The sequence below is a fragment of the Kogia breviceps genome, chromosome 12 (assembly GCF_026419965.1).
Source record: "Kogia breviceps isolate mKogBre1 chromosome 12, mKogBre1 haplotype 1, whole genome shotgun sequence".
Classification (NCBI taxonomy): Eukaryota; Metazoa; Chordata; class Mammalia; order Artiodactyla; family Physeteridae; genus Kogia; species Kogia breviceps.
In genome coordinates this window covers 2691890-2705252 of record NC_081321.1, presented here as the reverse complement: position 1 = coordinate 2705252, position 13363 = coordinate 2691890, and the positions used below count along the sequence as shown (strand labels likewise).

Genomic DNA, 13363 nt, shown 5'->3' with positions numbered 1-13363 from the left:
AAGGCGAACGGGACTCTCAGTGCTGCAGACCCGCAGGAGGTAGGGTCCCGGGGCCACGGACCTTCCCCGGGCACCTCCTGCCTTCAGGGGACCCGAGCACCAAACCGTGGCCGCGGACATCGCCAGGCCGGTGTCCTACCACTTCTGGGTCCCCAGTTCTTGTCTCCTGTCCGCGCTCCTCGTTGGCCCCCAAACAGGCCCCTGCTCTCCTTCCACTAAAATCGGGCTCGCAGGGCCCCCGGGCACCAAAGCCTCGGCTGCTTCTGTGTACAGCTTCTCAGCCCCTACCTGTTCCCTCCCCACATGCCGAATCGTCGTGACCAGCCCTCATCTCCCTCCTCTCTCACCACCACTCACCCCCCCCCCCAAATGCCCCCTCTCCTCGGCATTGCGGCGCGTCTGAGGGAACCCAGGCCAGCTGACAGCATCAGAACGCAGACTCCTCGGCCGGCATCCCCAGGTGAGACCCTGAACCAGGCCTAGAGGAGAACCCGGAAAGCTGCATTGTTTCAAGGCTTCCTGGGCCACCCTAATGAACAGTGAGATGTGGGAACCCCTGCCTTCCGGCCCCTGAGGACTGGCATCCAGCCCGGGCACACTCCCTCCTGCTCTCTGTCCACTTCTTCGGGGACGGGGACAGAGCGGGAGAGAGGGCGAAAACAGGGGGAGACTGTCTCTAAGCTTCTGCCCCTCCTGCCCAAGGGGACCCCCATCCCCAGGGTATCAGGGAGGCAGGAGCTGCCACCAGGGACAGGGTGTCCGGGGCAGGAAGCAGAGAGGAAGACCCCAGCGGAGGAGCCGGGGCCAGCAAGGAAATAGGCAAAGGTCGAAAACACCAAGGGGAGCTTTTTTAAACCTCAGGAAAAAAAAATTATCATGGGGAAAGCAGAGGGGGTCTCGGAATTTATTTCAGAAGCTGGAGAAAGAAAGGACAGGAATGAAAGGAGAGAAGCCGAGGACAGGCCACAAGACTCCGTAGACGCCCCGGGCCGAGCACGAGCCCCGGGGAGCCTGATTGCTCCTTTGCAACGTCTCAAATCATTTCCTCTTCTAAACCTGCCCCAGACGCTGTGAGGCGAATCCTCCCAGGAAGACCCGGTAGCCTCTGGTCTGAAGGTCACTGTTCCTTTTTGTTCATTATCGCAGCCCCAAGCGCGGGTGGCTGCGGCAAGAGGTCCTAAGGTTGTACAGGAAGGATCCGGCCAGGCTGGGACGGAGGGCCGGGGAGGTGTCTCCAGGCCCCGGAGACGCGTCCAGGACGCGGCCCCGGACCTGCCCAGCCTCGGGCCCCGGAGGCCTACTCCCCGTGCCTGGCGGGGCCCAGGCTGCAGCCTGACCCGCCGTCCACGCAGGAAACTCTGTTTCCTCGGAGACGTTCCGTGGCTGCGCACGGGCAGATCCCACGGTTCGGAAGTGGGGCAGACCTGGGCTTGGGAAGAAGAAACAAGAAAAACTGTGACTTGGCAGGTCACCTCGCCCGGAGCGGGAGAGACTAAGACCGAGTTGGGAGGAGAGGTTGAGGGGAACGGAGGAAGAGGCAGCAGGAGGCCTGAGAGCTCAGGGTGCGGGGCTCAGGCTGGCCGGCCGGCTCCGCGCAGCTGCTCCAGGCCAGCCCGCTGGGGCGGGAGAGCCGCGGGGCCGCGGGAAGGGCCGGAGGACAGCAGGGCAGGCCATTCTCTTCCCAAGGCAGGCGACCTGCCACGGGCCCCGTCTGGGAGCCCTGGTTTCGGGAACAAAGCTCCAGGGTGTGTTTGGCTGGCGCAGAAGACTACCCGACAATACAAGTGAAAAACGCTTCACGGAGTGTGGGCTAAGAAGAGGTCTTGGAGGGGGGACAGAGGAAGAGAGAATTTCTAGAAGATCCAGGAAAGATGTTTTCGACCTGAGTCCAACCCCAAGGACTATCACATTTTCTATTTTCAGGAAGGCAATCGTATGTAAGCCTGGACTTTGGAGTCAAACTGCACTGAGTTCAGTTCCTAACTCTGTTAGTAACTAGCTGTGTGATCTTAGGCAAATCACTTAACCTCTCTGAGCCTCACTTTTCTCATCAGGAAAATGGATATAATAACAAGTAAAATAGCAAATGGGTATATTAAGAAGCAAAATGGGTAAAATAACAACTAAAAATAAAATAATGTATGTAAAATGCCTAACACGTAAAGAAATATTAGTTCCCTATCCCACTTCAGGATTAATTCTAGAATAATAAAAATCAGCCCTTAAAACTCCCAGATAATTCATGTATATCATGGTGATTAAGGCAGAAGACCCCCAAAAGATGACTTGGGATGAAACCCAAGCTCCCCTCCATGCTTGTTTTGTAGTTTGGGGCACATTTCCTAACTTTTCTAAGCTCCAATTCCTTCATCTGTAAAAGGAGGCTACACCTAACTTGTGGGATTAGTGTGAGGACTAAACTGTGTTGTGCACTTAGGGAAGGGCCTGGCAGACAGTAAGCACATAGTACACGTGTCAGCTATTGGCCTATTTGTCGTTGCTGTTATTTTAAAGAAGCAACTCACCTTCCAGTAATAAAAAGGCCCCGTAGGTTTCAATCAATCAAAATAAAAAGACTCGTTCTAATCAATGGCTCCAACCTCCTTCCCTAAATAAACCCTTCCTTAGAGAGCTTAAGGTAGAGCTTTCAGGTGTTCAACAAGGACTCTCTGGACACCCCGTCCCCAGCCCCTGTCCTTATTGATCTACCGAAGTGCAATGGAACAAGGGGTCAGGGTGAGGGAAAGAAAAAGCGCCAGGACCCAGCACACGCTGCACCGGCGGAGTCTCCGGGGGCCGCTCCCCAATGGGAAAGAGACGGCGCTGGGGGGGCGGGAGAGGCAGCAATGCCCCATCGCACAGCAGCCTGGCCAATGAGATAAACCCAGCAGTGTCTCTGCCTGGCTTCCGTTCCAGACCGAGAGCTTGTCCGAGAGAGGCGCTCTGGTCTTTGTGCTGCAGGAGTTTTGCAACTTTCTCAAGTGCCAGGCAAATGCAGGTTGGCATTACCACACTTCCTGGGGAGCGCCAACTACTTTCCATTAGGGCTCTGGTGGGGGGCATCCCGCCCTGCAGAGGCTGCTCTGCTCACTGACATAAAGGCGGGCTTCAGCAGGGGGCCGGGACCAGCCGTTAATAAGTCTGCTCGGAAGCTCAGGACCAAGCCTGGCTCTTGGAACGTCTCCCTGCCTGGGCTCAGAGGATTCTGAAGACATCACTGCCTGCACAGCCTGCAGCTACCCCGGTTGGAAGGATGGTGTCCTGGAGAGAAGACTGAAAGAGGTCTTATTCACTGCAGTAACCCAGACACAGAATTACAGCCTTTTAACTCTCAGAGTTGAAGGCTCTCTGGTCCCCCTTCTTCATATTTGCCGGCAGCTATTACGTAGCAAACGTTACACCTAGAACATACCTGGCACAAAATAGATGCTCAATAAATCTTTGCTGAATGAATGAGCTGCGAGAAAAACCAAGACGAGCAGAGACAGGACTTTGCCTTCAAGAGACCGTAAAAGCTGTGGGACTTGCAGACCTGGATCCCAGGTGCAGGTGTGCGGATGGAAAGTTCTTTAAGCTCTCTAGGCCTTAACTTCCCGTCTATAAGATGGGGAGACCTCCTTGGTCAGCGGTGAGGACTCGCTGAAATAATGCATGTGACCCTCTTAACGATGCCAGGGCCGTAGCGGGCGCTCAGCAGTTGTTAGCTAGAAAGCTGGTCAGGGCAAACAGAGCGTCAATCACGGAAGCCACAGGTCAGTTCCAGAGACGCTGGACCCTCTCTCCCTTTCTTCTTTCATTCTACCTGCCTGTCTCCCAGCCTGATCTCCAGGCGAAGGCGGCTTGTGGCTCAGCCCCCGGTTCACACCGCTGCTCCAGAACCGCAGCGGCTCCCTCCCGCGGGAGGGATGCAAGCCGAACCCACCCCCGGCCTCCAAGGCGTCGCCCGGCTCTGCCGCCCCGCAGCCTCCTGCATGCTGCCTGCGTCCCACCACGGCACTTCGGGCCCCGGCCTGCCCTTCCTTCCACGTGACCTTGGGCCCTATTTGCTCGTCTGTGCAGCGAGAAGTTTGCAGAGATGACGTCGGGGGTTTTCTAGCTTCGGCAGCTGCAGTTCTACACTTTGGCTCCGAGGCCCGACTGCAGCCCTTGGGTCCACGCGGAGACGCGGCGGCTGCCCCTGTGTCTCTCTCGGTCTCAGAAACGGGGGCGGGAGGGTGAGCTCCCACCCCACCGGATGTCGTGGGGAGAGAGCCCGGGCTGAGGCTGGGGAGGCTTCGGGGCCCGAGTGAGTGGCTGCTGCGTCTGGGAGCCTGGCAGCCACAGGGCTCAGGGTGGAAGAGCTCGTCATTCTTCCGGGGGCGCTGGGAGGCTTGAGAAGAGCCGCCCCAAATCCTGCACAAGGGGAGCCACTGCCTTCGTGGGAACTGTCCCCGCCTCGGAGGGAGCTGGGGGGCTGTCCCCTCCTCTGTTGCCCCCTCTCACCTCTCAGCGGTGACAGTGCCGCTGCCTTACTATAAAAACGTACGAAAAGCCGTTCGATTTCTGGTCCGCTCTGAGCCGGGCGTCCCTTTCAGGGGAACAGCCCTTCCGGCCCAGGAGGAGGCCCCGGGAGGTGACCTCTGCCAGGGAAGCGGGCTCAGGCCGCAGCCGGGCCGGGCGGGGCTCTGGGCTGTGCTCACCCACGGCCTCTGCACCCTCGGCCCCCTCCTGGCTTTGCCGGCCTTGCAAACGGCTGCCAAACAGAAGACGAGAGCCTCAGTACAGGCCCTGCCGTCCAGACCCTCGGTCGGCAGACACTCCCCCTCCCGGAGGGTGGACCCTGAAGGAAGGGCCGGGCGCCTCTGGGCAGCACACAGGAAACTCAGCACCACCAGGCAGCTGGCCCTGGGAGGGGCTGGGGGCCGTGGCCAGGAGCGGCCTTGTGGGCAGAGGGCGGGACAGAGGGGCCAGCGGAGGGTCAGGAGAGAGAGAGGCCGCTCCATGTGAAAGGAGACGCCCAAGGGCATGGGAGGTAGTGCGAGGGCAGAGCCTGGAGGAAAGGCTGTTCGGACGCGTTGACAGCCCCCCAGAAACACGACAAAACACCACGAGGGCCTCGGCGCCCCTGGGTTCCCTGGCAGCTGTGACCCCAGGAGGGGGAGATGCGTGGGGACACCGCCCTCAGCGTGGACGCCTGGGCTTGTCCGGGAGCAGATACGCCCTGCGGGGCGCAGGGGCAGCCCCGTCTGTGCGTCTTACCTGCGGGTCCCATAGACGCGTGAGGTTTGGGTACAGGTAAAACTGGATTCCTTGGGCGGCCCCAGGCAGCGTCACCCCTCGAATCAACAGGACCACCAGCATGAGGTAAGGGAAGGTGGCTGTGAAGTACACCACCTGGCCGGGGGGCAGAGGAGAAGGTAAGGAACTGGGGCCGCCCCAGCAGTGGGGGGGCGGGGAGGGGGCGGGGGAGGAGCCGCCGAGCCCACGGCAGAGGTCACGGCGGAGGTCACCAGCCCGCCTTCTGTGCCCTCCCGCTCACCCCGCAGCTGCTCAGTCCTCAGCCCTCAGCCCTCCCTCCCCCCCTCCGGCTCCCTGACACACACCCAGCAAATACCTGCTGAGTGACTGAGCGAACTTAGGCAAAGCTGCCAACAGGAAGTTTAGAACGGTGGCAAGGGTCGTCAGGGACAAAAAGCTCCGTCACACGTGACCCCCGGCCCCACAGAGCTCACAAGCTTAGCACAACTGGGCAGCCAGATTAGGAGGGAAGCCTGATCAGGGGCCGCCAGGGCCGGAGTCCAGGAGAACTCGGGATGCCCTCATGCGCTGCAGGGCAACGAGTCTCCCGGGGTCTTGGGGTGGCTGACAGTCATGTTGAGCTTAACGGTCCTCACGGCATTGCTTTCCCGAAGGACGGCTGTATGACACGGGGAGCCGCGAACCGTGTTCAGTTGGCGACGTGCCCACACGCATGGTGCCGTCCAAGATCAGATGCCTCCCCGTGTGTCCCTCATCTCTCTCTCTCTCTCTCTCTCTCTCCCAGTCCAGTTCCCCAAGTACCAGAAGGACATACCATTGAATCCAGGAAAGGCACAGAATCAAGGAAGAGAGACATGTGAAATCTTCGTGGGGTCATTCCCTCCCATCCCCGACTAGGTACAACTTGGGGAACCCCTGGGTGGCTGAGCCCCCGCCGGGGGGGGGGCAGGGTGGTCCAGGGAAGGGAGGGGCCTGGGGCCCTCGAACACCGACCTTGCCTGTGGACTTGACCCCCTTCCAGATGCAGAAGTAGCAGACGACCCAGGCGAGCAGGAGGCACAGGGCCAGCTCCCAGCGCAGGGCCCCCAGGTGCTGGATGCCGTCCGAGATCTTCAGAACCCGCCTCCTGGGGAGAGAAGGGTGAGCGACACCTGTGCCGCGCCTCCGCTCGTGCAGGCGGCGGAGCCGGGCCTCCCGCTCTGCTCCCAAGGCTTGTCGGCTCCTCCGCTCTGATCCCTGAGGCTCTGCTTTGCCCAGAGATGGGAGGAGACAGAGAGGGAGGCGAGGACAAACTGTTCCCAGGCAGGTTTGCCCTGGCAGAGGCCGAGGACCAGTTTAACCCAGAGAAGGGGTGCGAACACACAGTTTCTCAACCGAGGGTTAGGAGGCTTTGATATGAGGAAACACGTCTGCGGTGAAGGCCAATATTTCGGGGAGGGACAGGAGGAGCCACCCACGTGCCGCCGCAGGGGAGGGCGGACGCACATCGGGGAGAAGAGTCCTGCCCTAACCACAAGTACAGGCGCGGCGGGAAAAAGCCCCTCGGGGGACGGCGCCACCAAAGGAGGAGGCAGAAACTCGTCCCCTGCAGCCCGTGGGGTCCCCAGCCCCGCGCCCGTCCATGGGACCCGCCGCCCACGCCGCGATGGCGGAGGGGCCTCACTCACTCCCAGAACTCGATGACGGGAGAGGTGGCGTTCTCAGCGCTCACGTTCCCGGGGCTGCGGGTCCTCTGGAGCTCCACGCAGTGCTCTGCCGGGGTCCAGGGCGGGGCGGGGGTAGAGAGAAACATCACCGGCCAGTACGTAACATGAGCAGGGAGTGGGGCGAAACTTCAGGAGACTGGGAAGCAAGGTATCTGGGCTGAAGGTGCCTAAACAAAACAGCCTCATAATCAAACGCAAAACGAAACGCATAATAACCTCAACAAAGCCACCGCACCCTCTCCCACTTCTCCGGGGTGGAGCCGGGGCGGGGGCGTGTAGCACATTCGCATTAAAGCGCCGTCGGGCGGCCTCCGGAAAGATGCTTTGCACGCCATCAGCTTCAAACATACGAATATTTCTGGGCCACTGTCCTGTAGAGAGTGGCCTTTGAGGAACGATAAGGATGCCTTCTGGGGAAGTGATGTAGCTGAGGGCTGAGGGCACAGGTACAGATCAGAAGACTCTGGCTTGAATCCCTGAGCCCCTCCGGTTATTCGCTGTGTGGCTTTCTAAGCCTCACTTCCGTGGTCTCTAAATGTACAGGAGGGGGGACTTCCCTGGTGGCACAGCGATTGGGAATCCGCCTGCCGATGCGGGGGACGCAGGTGCGATCCCCGGTCTTGGAAGATCCTACGTGCCGTAGAGCAACTAAGCCCGCGCGCCACAACTACTGAGCCTGCGCTCTAGAGCCCGCGAGCCACAACTGCTGAGCCCGCGAGCCACAACTACTGAGCCCGCGCGCCTAGAGCCCGTGCTCCGCAACAAGAGAAGCCACGGCAGTGAGAAGCCCGCGCGCCGAAACGACGACCCAATGTAGTCAAAAAATAAATAAATTTAAATAAATAAATGTACATGAGAAGATCCCAGTGTAGGACTGAGAAGCGGAGTAAATGAAAAGGAGACTGCCCGGCACTCCATAAGTAGAGGCTCTTAATTACCCGTCTACGACTACGGACTTTTCACAACGAGCGTTCACACTCTTCTTTACGTTTCATTAGGACAGTAATCCTGGGAAATATCCATAAGGACAGAGGGCGTTTTCCCCACTGTGCACACGAGGAGGCTCCTCTTCCTCGAGATGGCGCGTCATCGCTTGTCTGAGATGAAGTTCACCGCTGGGACCCAGCTCAGCAAATTGTGTGTGTTCCACCTTCAGAACATCTGGGATCTGACCCTTCCCGGTACAGGTATGACCACCGGTCTGCGGCAGGTCACCTCGGCTCCCGGCTCCCTGATGGGCCCGGTCTCTGCTCTTGCCTCCAGAGTCAAATCTCCAGAGAGCGGCCAGAGCGGCTTTGCTCAAACTTCAGTCATGTCATGACTCTATGGCACGTCCCAGTTCAGAAACCCCCAAAGGGTTTCCCATCGCACTCAGAGAAAGAAGCCCAAACCTCATCATCGCCTCCAAGGCCCCATTCCATCCACCCCTCCCCCACTGCCCCGCCCCCCGCTCTCCTGCTCCAGCCACACCTGCCCTGCTGCCCCCCGGATGCCACCCCACTTCTGTACTGGTGCTTCTCCTACCTAGTGTCTGCCTCCACACGCCCTCCTCCTTCAGAGCGTGACCCAGCGTCACCTTCTTAGAGATGCCTTCCCCGAGGACCCTATTTAAAATGACACCCCACCCCTAAGATTCCCAGTCTCTCCTCCCCGTTTAGTTTTCTGCACAGCAGTGCCTCTAGCATGACACATGGGATGCACTGATTTTGTTTCTGGTCTGTCTTCTGCCGCTAGGATGAAAGCCACGAGGGTAGGAGCTCTGTTTCTGCACCTTGCATGTCCCCGGAACTTGGAACAGAGCCTGGTGTAGAGCTGGGGCTCCACACACATCTGCCGAACCACGGGGTGTTAGCGGAGCCCTCTCTCCTCCAAACCAAGTCACTTTCCTTGAAGCCTCAGCACACCCAAAAGGGCTGTTTCTTCCGGACAGGATGGGATGTCCTGTACTACTCAAGACGCTAGGCTTCCAGGACTCCAGACCCACCAGGAGAAATGCCCAAAGCGTCACGAAGCCAAAGCGCTGGGTATTGACTTTGCCTCAGAGATGCTCCCCCTGCGAAGTCACCCAGAAGCACACAGGCCTGATGATGGCCTGAGGCCAAGCCCCTGGGCACCAGAAAGGCAGAAACTTTCTACACGAGGAACTGCACCCAGACCTGGATAAAATCCCCATCTGAGAAGCTGGTTGTCAGGGCGGATTTTAGTGCACAGAGAAGAAAGAGAGAGAGAGAGAGAGAGAGAGAGAGAGAGAGAGAGAGAGAGAGAGAGAGACGGGAGGGAGGGAGGGAGGGAGAGAGGGAAGAAGGGGGAAAGAAGAAAAAACACATAATAAAGAAAATATTAGAATAAAACAGATTTTAAAAACTTGATTCAGTCCATGAATATTTTCTGAGAGCTCATGATGCTAAGTGCAAAAGGTGTAGAGATGAAGACCCCATTTTTGCGCTCAAGATCTTGCAACAAACAGGGGGAAAGCGGGGTGAGTGCCACCGTCAAGGCCGGGGCCAGCGTAGGCACTAGCAGACACTCTTGAGAAGAACCTAGCAGATCTTGGGGTGCCAGGGGCGGTACCTGCAAGATTTGACTTTTCACTTGACAAAGAGTGGGACAGAGTGGTGACGAGGAAATGAAAGCCTGGGGAGACAGCATAAAATAGGAGGGCAACGGGGCCTTGAACACCAGGATAAACGTGCGGAACCACTTCCCGGGCAAGTGAGTCAAAGTCACACTCTAGCTCAGAACCGAGTAACTTATCTGAACAAGAAAAAGTTCATCATGGCACAGGTGGGGCCTCACTGACAGGCATGAGAGGTGTCTGGACGTTGGGAGCAGGACACATCCACCTGCGCGGTCCAACAGGGCAGTGACCAGCCACGGGTGGCTGTTTACATTAAATTCAATAAAAACTTTAAAATTCAGGTCCTCACACGCACTAGCCACGTTTCAAGTACTCGATGGCCACGTGTAGCCAGTGGCTACCGTATCAGAGAGTACAAAGGACATTTCACCACTGCAGATAGTTCTTCCGGACAGCACTACCCTAGAAATTTTTAACATCTACTTTCAATTCATTAGACTTAGTAATTCTATCGCCATAGAGGCTCTTGTCTTAAAAGAAAATCAGGGGAGAAAATTAATTGCTACAGTAAATTATATTGATGCCATACAAAACAGCTTATCCCTGGTTAAATCCAGATGACTTGGGAGTTGGAAAGACCTAAAATAGTATCAGAAAGAAGACATGAAGAACAAATAAATGAGAAAACAATATATACATATATCAAACTAACCATGTTTCAAACCAAAATCCATAAAGGGCTAAACTGCGCAAAAAGAAGTCAGTTGTGTCTTCATAACACATGGACTGAACACACGAAGTTTTCTGAAAGAGTCTGTGACATTTTTCCTGTGATCCTGGTGGACTCTCGCTCTTATCTTTGACACAAGACCTCCGTCACCTCCTTGGCAGATTTCTAGCACGTCCCAAGTGAAGGATGGGGCCTGGGGACCGGGATATGGGGACAATCCCTCTCCCGGTGACCGCGGCAGAGCAGGTGGAGGTGGCCTCACCTGTGTTCCAGTCGTGGTGGCAGCTCCCCCAGGGCAGGTCGATGGTGAAGCTGCTGAAAAGGTAGAAGAGGGCCCAGGCCAGGACTATGATGTAGTAGACGTTGAGGAGGGCGACAATGGTCTGGGAGGCGTAGCCGATACCTGCGTGGAGGCAGACTTTGCTGGGGGCGCTCGGCACGTTTCTGGCTCCGCCCACCCCCGCTCAGGAGAGGGTCCGTGCTCCCCTGTGAGTGTCCTGAGACACGGAGTATGGGGTCTGGGCTCCCGGCTCGCTGCCCCCTCCCGTTGTGCAGCCCTCCCAGGCCAGGCCGGGCTTCCTCCCGTCTCCTGCTGCCCCGGCCCGCTGCCTACGCACTCTCATCTGTAGGCTGCAAGCTCACTGATTCTAAGCTATCTTACAAATGTAGAAGGCTAACTCCGAGATTCCAGTAGCTAATGTTCCCTGGGATTCGTCTGATATATTTCTGAAATGTGAAAACACGCGTGAAGGGGCTTCCCTGGTGGCGCAGTGGTTAAGTATCCGCCTGCCAACGCAGGGGACACGGGTGCGAGCCCTGGTCCGGGAAGATCCCACATGCCGCGGAGCAACTAAGCCCGTGCGCCACGACTACTGAGCCTGCGCTCTAGAGCCCGCGAACCACGACTACTGCAGCCTACGCGCCTAGAGCCCGTGCAAGGCAACAAGAGAAGCCACCACAATGAGAAGCCCGCGCACCGCAAAGAGGAGTCGTCCCCGCTCGCCGCGACTACAGAAAGCCCGCGCGCAGCAACGGAGGAGACCCAACGCAGCCAAAAAATAAAACTTAAAAAAAAAAGCAAACATGCGTTAAAAGCAGGAAGAGCCACAGAGGAGCACATACACACAGTGAACGACCATCCTCAGAACACACTCACCCTCCCTAATAATCGTAGGTGTGCAAAATGAAAAATGATGAGCTACCATGTTGCATCTGCAACACTAGTGAACGTGTTTACAAATGATAGAACGCAGTGATTTCCAAACTTGTCCACATAGTAGTAGAATTACCTGGGAATATTTTAAAAATTCCAAAGCCCAGACCAGACCCCAGACCAAGTTAATAACAATCTCTGGGGGTGGGGTACAGGCCTCAGGATGTTTGGAAGGTCCTGGGGTGATTCCAGTGTGCAGACAAGTTCGGGAACCAGGGATATAACTCAGAGCCGTTAAAGACACGGAGGGAAGACGACGCTTACTCAAGTCCGGTGTCGTGTACGTCAGCGTAACACTTCCACAGAACAACTTAACAAGCCAGCTCAAGAGACATCAACTTCGTTGTCCATTTGATCCAGTGACCCTAATCCTGGGAATGTACCCCAAAGAAATAACTCCAAAACAGGGGGGTAGAGGCTACCTCTACAAAGATACATGATAGCAGAATATCAGTTTATCAGTGATTGAAAATAAGCGAAAAGCCCAGAACAGGGAATTGTTAAGCAAATCAGGATATATCCCTCTGATGGAAGTTTATGCGGTCACATGACTGTTGTGTAAAAAATGGAAAATAACGCTAACTGAAAAACAGGGGGACTTCCCTGGCTGTCCAGTGATTAAGACTCTGCACTCCCAGTGCTGGGGAGGGTTCAATCCCTGGTCGGGGAACTAAGATCCCACCTGCCACACGGCGTGGCCAAAAAACCCCACAAAAACGCTGGAAACGGAAACTGTGTATATTTCATATTAATAGATATGGAAACTTTATATATAGAGAAAGAAATAATGAAGTTAAATCTCTCCAAACTGGAAACAACCGAAACGTTCTTCAGTGGGTGAATGGTTAAATAAACCATAGGACAGCCATCCACACCGCGGAATACTGCTCGGTAATAAAAAGGAATGAACTGTTGGAACAAGAGCAATCTGGGTGCATCTCAAGGGCAGTGAAAAAGCCAGTCTCAAAAGGTCACATACTGTATGATTCCAGTTATATACTATTCCCCAAATGACAAAATTATAGAGATAGAGAAGAAGTTCGTGGCTGTCAGAGGTTAGGGATGGGGAGGGGAAGGGGAAGCGTGACCGGGAAGGGGCCACACGCTGGAGATCTCTGTGGTCATGGAACAGTGGTGGTGTTTGCACGAATCAACACAAGTGATAGAATTACACAGAATTATACACACACAAGCAAGTGCATGGAAACTGGTGAAATCTGAATAAGGTCTGCGGATTGTACCAATGTCCATTTCCAGGTTTTGATATTGTTCTATATAAGATTTTTACCATTGAGGAAAATGAAAACATCACTGGATGAAATGTACACGTGACCTCTCTGGGCTACTTTTGCAACTTTCTGTGAACATATAATTGTTTCAAAATGGAACCTTAAAGAAAATCCTATAGAGAGAGAAATATTGAAATAAAACATCCTAAATTTTAAATAGCTATTGTGTCAAGATGGTAAAATTAAAAAATATTTTTTAACATCTTTATTGGAGTATAATTGCTTTACAATGGTGTGTCAGTTTCTGCTTTATAACAAAGTGAATCAGCTATACATATACATACATCCCCATATCTCCACCCTCTTGCGTCTCCCTCCCACCCTCCCTATCCCACCCCTCTAGGGGTTCACAAAGCACCGAGCTGATCTCCCTGTGCTATGTAAACATTTTTATCTGTTTATTTATTTATCTGGCCATGCCACACAGCTTGTGGGATCTTAGTTCCTCGACCAGGGATTGAACCTGGGCCCCTGGCAGCGAAAGCGCAGAGTCCTAACCAGTGGACCGCCAGAGAATTCCAAAGATGGTAGAATTATTAATGAAATTATTTTCTCATTAAAATTCTCTTTTTAGGGAATTCCCTGGCAGTAATTCAGTCTTGGGCCCAC

At 55.4% G+C, this 13363-nt stretch overlaps 1 protein-coding gene across 5 annotated transcripts in view; it reads right to left on the bottom strand.

Moving 5' to 3' along the window:
• LOC131766700 (sodium- and chloride-dependent GABA transporter 2) overlaps positions 1 to 13363 on the bottom strand; it is a 58056-nt gene that overhangs the window by 32630 nt on the left and 12063 nt on the right. For all 5 annotated transcript variants that reach the window (XM_067008408.1, XM_067008407.1, XM_067008409.1 and 2 more), the window contains exons 4-7: positions 10515 to 10655; positions 6906 to 6990; positions 6232 to 6364; positions 5239 to 5373 (exon numbers count right to left, since the gene is read on the bottom strand). In XM_067008408.1, the coding sequence (XP_066864509.1) occupies positions 5239 to 5373; positions 6232 to 6364; positions 6906 to 6990; positions 10515 to 10655 (494 nt within the window). The remainder of the gene's footprint in view (positions 1 to 5238; positions 5374 to 6231; positions 6365 to 6905; positions 6991 to 10514; positions 10656 to 13363) is intronic.